The sequence below is a fragment of the Colias philodice genome, chromosome 3, assembly GCF_061535455.1.
Source record: "Colias philodice isolate Cphi_HAF_F1 chromosome 3, ilColPhil1 Martin Lab GWU primary, whole genome shotgun sequence".
Lineage (NCBI taxonomy): Eukaryota > Metazoa > Arthropoda > Insecta > Lepidoptera > Pieridae > Colias > Colias philodice.
Window position 1 is genome coordinate 5,783,209 of NC_143088.1, and position 13,235 is coordinate 5,796,443.

Consider the following 13,235-nt stretch of genomic DNA (forward strand, 5'->3'; position numbering starts at 1 on the left):
TCCAAATATCTATCTTTTTAGGGTTCCGTATTTTTAGTTTCACAACGTTTTCTATAAGTTTCAATTGAATTACGGTCGACTTCTTCAACTTCCATAAAACTCAGGAGATTTTTTGCTAGCCCTAATTTCATATCCCCATGTCAATGTCATGCAAGTGCATATAAATGGAACAGATCAACATACGACTTATGATTTGGTATATAAAACGGAGTCAAGAAGTGTTTGAGCATTTCAAAATTTGAACCGTTACGTAGTCGAGTTCGTCTAGTCTAGGCGGATTTAGCAATGTATGGAACATTACCTAACTATAATATGTTTGTGTACGGAGCCAACAAATACTGTAGTGTTTACGAAAAATTAATCTACGTTACTTAATATACAGTTTCTTTTTGTCGGATCAAATAAAGCTGTAATTTTGATAATATAAATGGATCTGATCAACATACGTCTTTGGATTTGGTATATAAAACGGAGCCAACAAGTGTTTATGGGTTTCTGAATTTCGGCCGTTACGGAGTCGATTTAGTTCGAGATCTTAGCAATAAAAATGTTGAGTACATCAATTTCTCCATGAATACGTTTGGCAACATCGCTCAAATATTTGCGCCGTTGCCACTCCGGGCAAGATCTATGCAACCGGAGTCGAGTAATATGGGGGAAAAGGTGGAGTCAGGAATGCACGGCAGTCGGGCTGGATCAACTTAGTGCCCAGGTTGGTATTTATATATATATATATATATATATATATATAAATACCAACCTGGCATGTATGTATTACTAGCATTTGCTTGTGACTTTACTTGTATTCATGGGCTGATTGGATATAATTCACATCTTTTCGTTCATAGCTTCTTTATTAGTTCATCAATTTAACTTTTGTTAATATTTTGCGCCACAAATACACTTTAACACCAAAATAGTACAAATAATAAAAAGTATAAAAACTAAAACCCAACTACGACAAAAAACGACGCTGAAAAAGTATAAAACAAGATTTTCAGAATTCCACTATGTAGAGATAAATTTTCATGTTTGGAAAGGCGTAGTCACACGTTACATATATCTATCGTAGCACTTTGACAACGTGTGACTACGCCTTTCCAAACATGAAAATTTATCTCTACATAGTGGAATTCTGAAAATCTTGTTTTATACTTTTTCAGCGTCGTTTTTTGTCGTAGTTGGGTTTTAGTTTTTTTACTTTTTATTATTTTATAAATATTTTTAAGATTCCTCAGATTTAAAAGTGTTGTTTATGCATAATATGTAAGAGCAATTATCTTAAAACGGTCACAAACAGTCACGAGCAGTTATCATAGTAGTGAATCTTGAAGGAAAAATTTTGTAGCGATACGCAATTGTTAAAGAAAAGTCGATGAATGTAGAATTGTAGAGTCGTGAGATATATCGTATGAAATAAAAAGCTTTATTGACAGATTAAAAAAAATCCATTAATATCGTATCAAAAACTACTTCAGAGTTCTGAAACTACTGCTCTTTTAGAGTATATGAACACCTATGGTGAATTATAACTCAAACAAGGAGATAATACAGCGTTCCCAACCGTACGATAATTATCGTACAAACACGATAATTTGGTGCCTACGTACGATGTACGATAGCATGTTATTATCGTACGCTGATTTTACGATAATTTCTATCAGGCAAAATTCGAGAATTTATATTATTTCACCCATACAAATATGAAATTTTGACGTGTTTCATATCGAACTTTCATGGGAACGGTGAAATTTTGTCAGATTGAATTTTAAACTTGGCGCGTTTTTTGAACATAAAGTGGAACCACGCGTAAAACCAAAGAGTATATTGAATATTAATAAGGCACATAAAACGTTTGGGTTTCAGTGTCCCGTTGATTTGACAGCGGTAGTTAAACAAAGATTAACTATAGAGAACTTGCATACATTCAATATTACAATTTATATGATTTATTTATTTATAATTGACTTTATTCTAAAAAGTACGATAATTTCGAACCAAAAACGCCTAATGTACGATAATTTTACGCCCCTGGTACGATAATCAGCTCACTTCAGGTTGCTAACACTGAGATAATATCAATTGGGAATATTAACACAGTTCCCTCATATTGATATAATGTCTAATTTCCCTCAGCATACAATGATTATCTTAACTCAATACTCATTTTCATGTATAAACGCTTGTATACAAGTATATTATATTACTTGTGTTTGCTGTTCTGAACTAGAACTATTGCTAAGTTTGTTTGACATCTGCCAAGTATTTGAGCCTTCAAATACCTATATTCAGCATAATTTCTGGATACGACTTTCTAACCATTTATATAAATGACTAGCCTCCGCCAGCGGCTTAGCCCGCGTAGTCAAAGAAAAACCCACGTAGTTTCCGTTCCCGTGGTATTTCCGGGATAAAACCTATTCTATGTCCTTCCTCATCTATCTCTGTACCAAATTTGAAGTAAATCCATGCAGTACTTTTTGAGATTAGCCCTGACATACCTACATACATACATACAGAAAAACAGACAAAAATTCTAAAAACTATATTTTTGGCTTCGGTATCTATTGTAAATCACGCCCCAAGTATTCTGATAAAAAATATTCAATGTAAAGTTTTGACCTTCCTACGATTTTATTATATGATTACAATAGGAATAATTGTCATCATTACACAACTTACCAGAATTATCAACGAACTCGTTAAGAAGAGATTGTGATGTAAAGTTCATAGTCCATATACCAATCTATTCTAATATAATACCTAATTATCTGCTGTGAACACTGAACGTGATTTATTGAATATTTCATTGTTTTATTACTTCACGATCTACTAGATATTCTTTATAAAGATATTTTATATTTTTATGAACATCGGATTTTTTTAATATTTCGCAAACATAAATTTATTTGTGTGATTAATTACCTAATGGAATTTAGGACATAATGCATAAATTAAAAATCTAACCTTCATTGAAGTAATCTAAATTGTCTCATATTATGGAAAATTTGTAAAGGCATATTTGTAAATAGCTTAACTACGTAACTTGAACATAAATATCAATTATTCAGAGTTATGATTTACACTCAGCGTGTCTCCAGGGCATACACGTTGATTAACTTGAATGAGAAACAATTATACTAAGGTTGTGTTTTGTGGTCATCGGTATAAATTAGGCCTATTTCAAAATACAAATATAACTAAAGTACTATCTTGATCTGATATCTAGATCTAGATGCACTATTCCACTACAACTATAGTTATATACTTATGTTCCATTACTCTAGTATTCCGATGGCACATACGATGTAACATGACCGCAGTTGGGCTGAGAGCTTTTGTGCTTTCGAAACAACAGAGCTGTACCAACAACGTCTACTTCCAGACTCCGAATTATTATTGAAATTAAAAAAAATATTAAATACATACTTAATCATTCCTGAATAACATAGATTTTTTCATCATCATTAAATATGGTGTATAACGTAAAACATACTTAGTAGTGTAAATAATTGTGAATGTATATGATTTACTTTTCCGGTGTTTCGAAATAAAAATATTTTTATTGGAAGCCAAACCATTTAATTATATAACTCAATTCCTTTAACAATTTCGTTTTAAATAACATTGCAATACTTAATTATATTAACCCATAGTTTACAATAAGAAAAATAAGATTAAAGGAAAATTCTAATAACACTTATTGTGCATATATTTCATTCGTAATGTTTTGTTCTACTTTCCTTAGTTTAAAAGGCATTTCCTAAGTAATCTACTTTGGGGATCCATTTTGATATCTATTTTCGTATAAATATTATAAATTTATGCATTTTATAGAATATATACTTATTTATTACAAGGAAAGCGACCTACTGATTACTTACATTATAAATAATTATTCCTCATAGAGTAGAAGATTAACATTGTAAATATCTCTACTTGATATGAAGCTTTTATTACCTACTTAAAAATGTATTGACAATGTATCTAAACTCATTTAATTTACGTTGTTTGGACTTATATTTCCTTAGTTTACACTATACTATAGATATATTGTTTTATTAATATGGTATACATTAATCTTTATTCTTAATTAAGAACACACTCAATATTCTACATTGACGAATATAACTACGAATAATTGCTCCAATGACCCTTCGAATTTAGAATCGTAATGGAATGTCCAAGAACAATTTCATGTGCTCCCCTATATCGGTGATGGAGCGGTCGTCGATCGCCTGCTAGCTGTCCGTGTCATTGACGTCATCGATGTCGTCGTCGAGGGGTTGGCTGGTCAGCGCGGCCCAGAGCGGCGATCGGGCACCGAGCTGCGCTGAGCCCCGCCGCTAGCTGTCTCGAGCGCAGGCCGCCGCGGTCACTGCGGCTGTGCCTACAGCGCCTATTGCACTGAACAGGATGGTCCCCACTTCGCGGTCTGGCGTTATTTCCACCTTAAAAATTTTTTTATCATTGGATTCACCATAATAAATCATTGACTGAACGTCAGGTAGGTATCAGTTTGACATTTATGTAACGGGGAAATTTAAGCTACTATCGGTACATCGTCCATAGTATTTTTATTCCCTTCCTTTAATATAAAACTTGTTCCTCATGGACTGAACTGACTGTTGAATTTTGAAATAACTTCTATACGATGTGAGCGTCCACACTCCACACATCACTGAGCCAAACGCTTTTAATAAAAGGAACGAGACATTGGGGACCACATACCTAATCTAATCTAAGTGGACTAGTCAATGTGGTCATATTGTCACGAACCGCCTTACATATTACAAAGTAGTGACAAAGTTAGAATAATATTTTTATAAATTTATATCTTTATCGAGTAATACTTACTTGATAGTTACTTGTTGCTACTTGCTAGCAATTTCATTTTAAAAAACTTCAAGCGCTTATGTTTTACGCTGGATACATATTGATTATTACTATGTGAATGTTCAAATACAGAGGTAAATTTTTGTATTAAACTGAGTATATGTACATAAACAGCACTAAACAGACTACGTGCCAACTTCTAATTGAATAGAAAGGAAATTCACTCCTTTTACTTGTGATAGTGTTGTTTGTTCAGGATCGGAGCGTTCCTCCAATACTGTGTCCAGTTCGAGCGTGGGCGGCGGCCTGGGGGACCTCACTAGGCTGACAGCCCTGGGCCTGTTCTTCACCGGAGACAAACGCACCACTGATAGCTCCCCACGGTCCAATTCACAGTTCCGTCGACGTGCGCGTTCTCTGAAAATCGTATAGGTATATATATAATCGTATATATAATCCTACTTAATTATGTAGTGTTTAGACGTGTTTGCTTAAGCTTCTATTTTTTACAAATTAAAGACTTGCTTGCATAGCACGATCGTGAAATTCTTCTGATAATCTTATTTTAAAGATGTATATTTAAAGAACCTTATTTTTTAAAAAGCTAACTTTCCACAATATTTAAAAATACTAACTGTAAACTGGAGCTAAGTGTGGATAAGTATATTTTAAATTAAAGCAAAATTGGATATCGATTTCGGATACTATGCCATAAAATGTTTAGCGAATGTATACAATTTAAAGCAGGCGCTGCGTATATATTTCAGAATTTAAAGTAAAAGTTTTACAAACAATTTTAAATGATGTAAGATATTGGACCAATAAATAACCATAAAAGGCTTATTCAATATTCGTAAATGAAAAATATTTAGGATGCAAAAGCTTTTGCATGTAAATTTATCTTCGCGTTAAAATGTATTTAATTGAAATAAAACACATTGATTATCATAAAAATATATAAAATGATAGAGAAAAATATACGATTACAAGTTAATTATTATTAGAATTAATGCCAGACAAAGTTTGGTGCGTTATTTTAGAAATAAATTAATCACTGTATAATAACAACACGTTTATAGGGAAAACCAGCCTTTTCCTCAAAGAATTCTGTAAACACGCACTGCCCAATAAATTCCATTGTTTCCGAAACAATGCATTGAACATTGAATGTCCGGTGATACGGCGTATAGATGCGGTCACCCTTCCGTAAAATGACATGGAATAGATATGGGAAAGTGCCAAATGTCAATGTGGAGTTTGTGGACGCAGGTGGAAAGGCTTCCCCTACACACATGAGATTTATCACACGTCCATTTTGTAATGCCGGACCATTTGAAAATGTCTGTATTTCAAGACAATAAATTCGTATAATAATAAGTTACATTTTGGTTTAGAACAATAAACTTTTCTGAGTGAATTTTATGGAATTTATACTTATTTATGTATAATATTATTAATGTTCAGTTAAGGATATTTATAACATAATTAAAAACGAAGTGCCGAAGGGGAGTAACTGGGAGTAACTACCTATAATTAACACATTTATACGGCATGTTTTATAACATTTTTAAAATTATCTCATATTGCTGCAGGGAATACGCTTCGAGGTTAAAAGTCATTATTAATAATTACTTTTCCCAGCCATTATTTTTATTATATTATACCTGGCAAGTTTAGCTCTTCGTCTCAAACAGCATATCACAGTCAGAGCTAGCAGGGGAAAGCCGAAAATACACGATACAATAGGTATAACTATAGACTCCGGCGTTACTGAAACAAAAGATACAAGTTATTTATTGGCACCTTTGATCAAAAAATCTATCGGCACAGTAGTATCGGGCACAAAGAAATCAAGGCTTAGCCACATAACAAAGGATAGTAAGAAATAACAAATGTTTGGGTGCGCCTTATGATGTTAGAGTCCAGTGGCGATCCGGCAAAATATTTTTATTGGCATAGCTCTACGAGATAAATCGTACACCAGAATTTATGTTGTTTTAAAAAGTTGAACTATTTTAGCTGTATTTTCAGATTTTCAGTTATGTTCTATATCGAACGTGTTTTAAATTTTTATGTATAGTCAGATAAATGTACCGTAAACCACGCAGTTATTCATGCTTCTGGCACGTACATTTGTTTGATGATTATAATAGCCCAACTCTTTGTTAAAAAGTCAGTACTCTGTAATTGTAGATATTGAAACTACTTATCTTGAAATTCGTTGGTATACTATGAAGCATGATTAAAGAAACAACTATGCGTGGAAAGATAAGATTGTCTAGGACCTAATCACATTTCTATGAAAATGATAAAGGCAAGCTAGTTCTTAGCCCAGCTGTTGTCTACGCAAAGGCTTACTAATGAAACCATGTCATTTCTATGGATAAAACCAATATAGCTAGCAGCGACTTTCGATGCTAAATTAATTATAATTAATATACAGTAGACAATCAGTTTGTCCCCAGTATCATTTGGCGGTTGTAAAAGTATGTCGTCAGCGTTTATTGATTGTATGCGGGTCGTGGCAACCGCCCGAATAATTTGCGACTTACCGGTGGGGTAAATGATGATGGGCGGGCGTTTATTATGCGTTGATTTAGCAACTGTAATGACATTGCTCGCCGTTGTGCTCGTAGTTGGGGTTGAGTTGTTGCTAAATTGGTTCATACTGTTCAGCGTGTTTGCCATACTTGCACGCGTCATCATACTGAAATGAATGTTCATAATACATATAATATCGATGATAAGAATACTGTAATAAAAATGTTAACTGATATTACTTATGCATATTTTGCCGATCATTAACATTTCTGTGCTAATAACATATAGGTTAATAGCACAGAAATTAACCCATAGTTCAAGGAAGCAAGTGTATTTGACTGCACTTTTTAAACATTTAGAATGTGTTAGTGTTTGATGCGATTGTTTAAGCCTATATAAGTAAAGAATATAATTATAATCAATTTAAATCTCTTGGTCATAAATATAAACCTGGTACAGTATAAAAGTGTTTGCGTGCACACTTTGCTTTTGCTCTAAATTAGCCGACCCGAGAGAGATCGAAGTACGACGGTACGACCGAGGTGCCAGTCCATAAATATTCATATTAAATTGGTAGGAATACTTTTTACCCAATCACTTTTTCGAGCAACAATTTATTCTTCTCATTTAGTATTGACAACATTCGAATTTTTCTTCTACCTGTCTTCCCGCGTAACATCTACCTACGTATCAGATATTTACACGTTTCATTTTTAATTTCGTCTTGCAAATACCAACGTAAAACCTTTTGAAGTAAATACATACTCGTTCCAATATTTCTGCATAGCGCTAAAAGTTCACTGATGGATGAGGATCACGAGAGCTTCGTCCGAAATTGAAAATTTAGGTTGTCTACTTTTCAACTATCGGCTAGACATGATCGGTATTTCATTTCGAAATATCTCCATTATGTTATTTGAAGAAGGTAAAGTTTTGATTTTCCGTAGGTTAACTGTTGAAGTGTTCCTTTTGTTTTTTAAACAGATTTTTATGATCAGTGATGAAATTGAGATTTATTGACTTATTTTATATACTTTATGAATTATTTTTAGTTTGTCTTTATTATTCTTGAGAAACTTCCTGTTTTAGAGTTTTATTTTTTAAGGTAAATTATTGTTTTATTAGAAAACTTAGTTATTTCCACTGATAATAGGCAGATTGAGATGGTTATCGGCATAGTGAATAGGTATCTACATTCTACTGCACTTAATACTTTCACAATTACGTTTTCTTACAAAATAAAAAGCTCTTGCTATATGTAAGCAAGAGCATATTTAAGTTAACACTTTAAATATATATTTAATTATTTACAAAGTTTATTTTAAAAGCTTTAAATACATGTATTATGATAAGTGACAACATTTTAACGTTCATAAGTTAAATGCTGGTTAAATTCTAATAGATATGTATTACGTTTAATGGGTATAAGTGGTAGATAAATTTAATTTCTAAAAGGCTTATAAACTTCAACGTCATACTTTATTAAACATTATTCAAGCGAATTAGAGCGAAGCTACACGACACGTAAATATTTTACATAGGTTTGAGACAAAGCGATTGAAACTAGTGATTCTTTCTGTGAATTAAAATATGTAGTATTACATAAATTGTTGTTACTTCTCTCCATAAAAGTAGTTTTTTTAATCTATGTACATTTTTACTTTTGTGTCTTGTAAATTGATATAAGCTTTTGCCTTTAAACATTTCACATTCCATGAACGATTTCTAGTAGTTATGTCTAAAATGTAAAAAAAAAAAATGTTGTTAAGGCTTTAGTTGCAACAGCTAGATGGAAGAAATGAAGTAGTCGACTCTACATTTAAAATATATTATGAAGGAAAATGTACTGTCACCGAATACGAACCATAAAATATCGTTTCACCGCCCTTAAAAATAATGAATATCTTCAATATTTTTTGCAATTCACGATATGATAATTTTGATTATAATAATTTAGGAACCAATTGACACTTTAATGATTATTTCTGTCATTTATAGTATTTTTTGTTCTTTTTGGCTGTATGAGAAGGGTTTGTTTTTTCGCATGTATGTAGAGATATCATAAAAAATTGCATTAAGTCAATCAAACCTATTAAGACAATCAAAATAATATCATTTATCGTAATTGCTTTTAAGTATTTTACCAAACTTTTGAAACTGAGAAATCTGAGAGTTCTGAAAGGTAGGTATCACAATGTAAGGTATAGTTAATTAATTATTAATGTGTAGAAACATTCTGCGCAATTTAGGATTTACGTCATGGGTTTGCTAAATCCCTCGGTAATAATTATCACCCGTGACTTGGCTTGCACGAAATCTTTGTGGGTATGTTTGCCAGTTTTCACAAGTTATTTTTACGTTTTGAGATACATATTTTATCCCAAAACGATTTGTTATTACAGTATCTTCTTTTTGTAGCAGGTTTTCAATGTACGAATACTATCTCACCAGATATTTTTTGGTCACGTATACATATGTATATTATATCCAAGCCTAGAATAGACTTGTTCTTATTTACACATCATGATTTCCAAATAAAGGCATATTGAAGAAGATGTCGGCCCAGAACTCAGAAGTCTTTTTGTAATATCTATAATTGATAAGTTAGCATTCCATACTGAATATTCAATTCTATTTTTGTGAGATTGCCTTTTGTGCTATGAATAAGTCTTGAATATAAATTTTATAAAGAAACCTCTACATTTATAAATTATCATATAATTTGATTCTTGAATGAAACACACAACAGTTCCTCTCTTCAGTGCAGGATTTAATAAGATGGAGTAATATTGATATTTATTTAGCAGAGAAAGTTGCATCTTAATTTTCCTCGCAATTGAATAATGTACTTTTAGTTTTGAGTAATTTGTATTGTTGCTACTGGTATGGAACTGCATTTAAGAATATATAGAAAAATATGCTCTTTTCGTTAGCTTAGTTAGTTTTAGATAATAGGCACATAAAATAAGTGAAACTGGCGAAGTAAGTTCTATCAATTTTTAATAATCAATATTCGACAGAATAAAGTCTCTTAAGATTAGCATTTTAGTCTCTATAAAAAATCAGGACAAATCTAAAAATAAAAGCTTATTTCGGTCTGTTATTGGAAACATCAATTAGAAACAGATTGTATAATATAGATTTTCGTAAACGAGAATAGCGTTCTCAGAACTTTGCTAAGCTAAGAAACCGTTTACAGTTGATTGTGATGTAGCGATTTCTGTTTACGTACTTCCCAAAAGCTTAAATTGTAACACATTATACGCTATTACTGAAAGTACTTCGCTTAGAACAAGTTTTTAACGAGTTTATAGTTTTTGTGTAGGTATTTCTATGATTTATTGTGTTAAAACGCAAATTAACAAGTTTGTTTGATGAAAATAATACTCATAAAGTACTTCATGATAGGTATTAATCAATATTATTTTATACAATAACGGTACACGATTGTCGAAAATAGGATGAAAGGTCTAGATAGGATTACAGGATAGGCAGAAGGGACGCATAGGCATTATATCAAATACCTACCAATACATTTTGCATATTACAGAATGTAACATTTTTAATTATATCTAAACACATTTGGAAGTTTCTTTTGATTCTTCAATTTGATTCTTTTACCTACTGCTCTTTATTTCGAGTTCTGTCCACCGGAGTCGCAGACATTATAGTACTGTAGCTGTATCCTAGGAATTTAAGAAAAATGCGGGTGTTTTGTTACGATATTGCAATATTGTCGCACAGCTGAGCCCGTTTTCTCGCGTTTAACAAAATACCGACCATTTCCTGCAATTCCACAGTACCCTGAGACAAGGCATCCGCTGTTGACAAGCATATTTTATTACACTAGTTGTTAGAGACTCACCTTAAAATATATGAAGTAAAGTGTCTCAGAAGTTTAATACTCTTTCGTTGGTGTTGTTTTAATTTTGAATGAAAGCTAAACGCTTTTTATTCTATACAAGACTTTTTATGTACCTATTTGAAATTCTGAAACTTTTATTCGATTTCAAAAGGTTAAAATAAGTCTCAGAACATACCAAAAAGTAAAAATGAGAATCTCTACAAGTTGCAATGACAGAACTGTCAATAAAGTAAACGGAATTTTAATTTCAACCAACATATTAAAAGAAGCAAATAAAAACGGATCGTTTTATTCATTTTCAGTAGTTCTTCGTTATACATATATTGCATTAAATTTAAACACAACACAACCAACACAGCACAACGATTATTCTCAATTATTTTATTAACTTTTTTATATTCTTTCTCGAGCTCCTTTAAATAAATGAGGTAAAAGCAATAAAACAGAGTTCTTTTTATTGGTGTCTTCATTATTTGTGGCTTTTCTCAAGTAATAGCATTAGAAAAATACTTTTTCTTCGGAAAATAGTGATCCGAAATTTTTTTTTTGAAAATTGAAATTTATTTGATAGAAATATTAAAAATATTAAATTTTCAACTTAGCAATCATAAAAATGTAAAAATGATGATGAAATGATCCTTTTTTATGTCAAGCAAAGGGGCAGGTTATTTATATATATAAAAATCGGATTTAGAAGATTACTATTATTTTAAAACTAATTTGTATAAGCTTACAGGTGTGGATTGTGGATCCCGCCCGCCGTAAAGCTCCCGCCCGTTTCATTAAAAAGTATACATGTGTCTTGGAAGCGGGAATCCAGTTCACCTTTAACCTCATTTTAAAAATTTATTCTATCATCAACGTAACGGTAAATGCTCTTTTAAAATTTATATCTTTGTCTTTTAAATTACTTTACGTCCTTATTTTCTTCCTTCCACTTCTCTAATTTACATAATACTCGAAAATTATATTGGCTACATTGTACTTGTACAATGTAGCCAATATAATTTTCGAGTTGAGCCTCCTCTAATTCCTAAAATATTCAGGAATTTGGCAGGGTTGTGTTACAGTCATTACAAATTCCAACGTGCCAGAATTTGTATAAACAATTTTTATATTGTTACTCAGGATATCAACTAATTGAAATATGTTACGTTTTTTTTTTATAATTACACCACTTGAAGAATATTATTGACAATAAATTCGATTGCTAAGCCAAGTCATACCAAATGACTTAGTAATAGTAGGAAATATTCATTAATGATATATCACAATGCTGTGAATAAATGTACATAAAATGCCATAATATAGTTGTAGTTTACCTCTTGTACTATTATTTATGCCGAGGCCCAATTTGCTAATGAGTAGAGGGCATAAGAATGCATTTAAAAATTGTAGACACCTGCGAGCGAGCTTTAGGAATTTATTAAAACACCACGATTTGAACAAAAGGAAATGCTTGTTAAATCTTGTGTTTTAATTTGGACATTTCAATTGTTACGAGATGATAAAAAATAATGGTTTCGACGTGAACAGGCAGATTTTCACATCATTAAACTTACCAATATAAACCGATGGCTTTAGAACGATAATCTACTCACAAGTATCAATGGAACATACTAGAACTCAAAATAAACTTAGAACATTCGAATGTTTATTTTGGAGGGATGGAGTGTTACGATTCCGAAAACGTCGCGGGTCGGGGACGGCGCGAGGCGGGCGTCCCCTGAAATGCCTCCGTCACACTGGAGCTCGAGTCGGCTAGATGGGAACAGAAACAAGGGGCACTGCATTTCGTCCACCGACCCGAATTCCCCGGCTATATTAAACGTAGCCGACTGCTAGCTGAACATGTCGAAAGAGGGAAGATTTAAGGCATAAGTTTTCGTGTGAAATCTTTGCCACATTACGATAGGATTTTGGAGAGTAATATCGGTAAACAGGTGTTGTTATTATCATTATTGTCTACCTACTGTTAAATTTACATTGTAAT

At 32.2% G+C, this 13,235-nt stretch overlaps 1 protein-coding gene across 1 annotated transcript; it reads right to left on the bottom strand.

Moving 5' to 3' along the window:
- Positions 1-3,599: 3,599 nt before the first annotated feature.
- Positions 3,600-12,974, bottom strand: LOC149489648 (uncharacterized). Its single transcript, XM_089714966.1, has 5 exons — positions 12,805-12,974; positions 7,389-7,543; positions 6,501-6,606; positions 5,070-5,253; positions 3,600-4,451 (listed from the first exon to the last, which is right to left on the bottom strand). The coding sequence occupies exons 2-5, from the start codon at positions 7,540-7,542 to the stop codon at positions 4,347-4,349; spliced, it is 549 nt and encodes a 182-aa protein (XP_089571092.1). The 5' UTR covers position 7,543; positions 12,805-12,974; the 3' UTR covers positions 3,600-4,346.
- Positions 12,975-13,235: the final 261 nt, after the last annotated feature.

Bases quoted from the DNA above. Each gene is read 5' to 3' on its own strand.
- LOC149489648 (XM_089714966.1), bottom strand. From the start codon at position 7,542: ATGATGACGCGTGCAAGTATGGCAAACACGCTGAACAGTATGAACCAA. The intron at 6,607-7,388 runs GTAAGTCGCAAA...CTTTTGTTTCAG, and splicing joins CATCATCATTTACCCCACCG to TAACGCCGGAGTCTATAGTT. The intron at 4,452-5,069 runs GTAAAAGGAGTG...AAAATTTTTAAG, and splicing joins AACAAACAACACTATCACAA to GTGGAAATAACGCCAGACCG.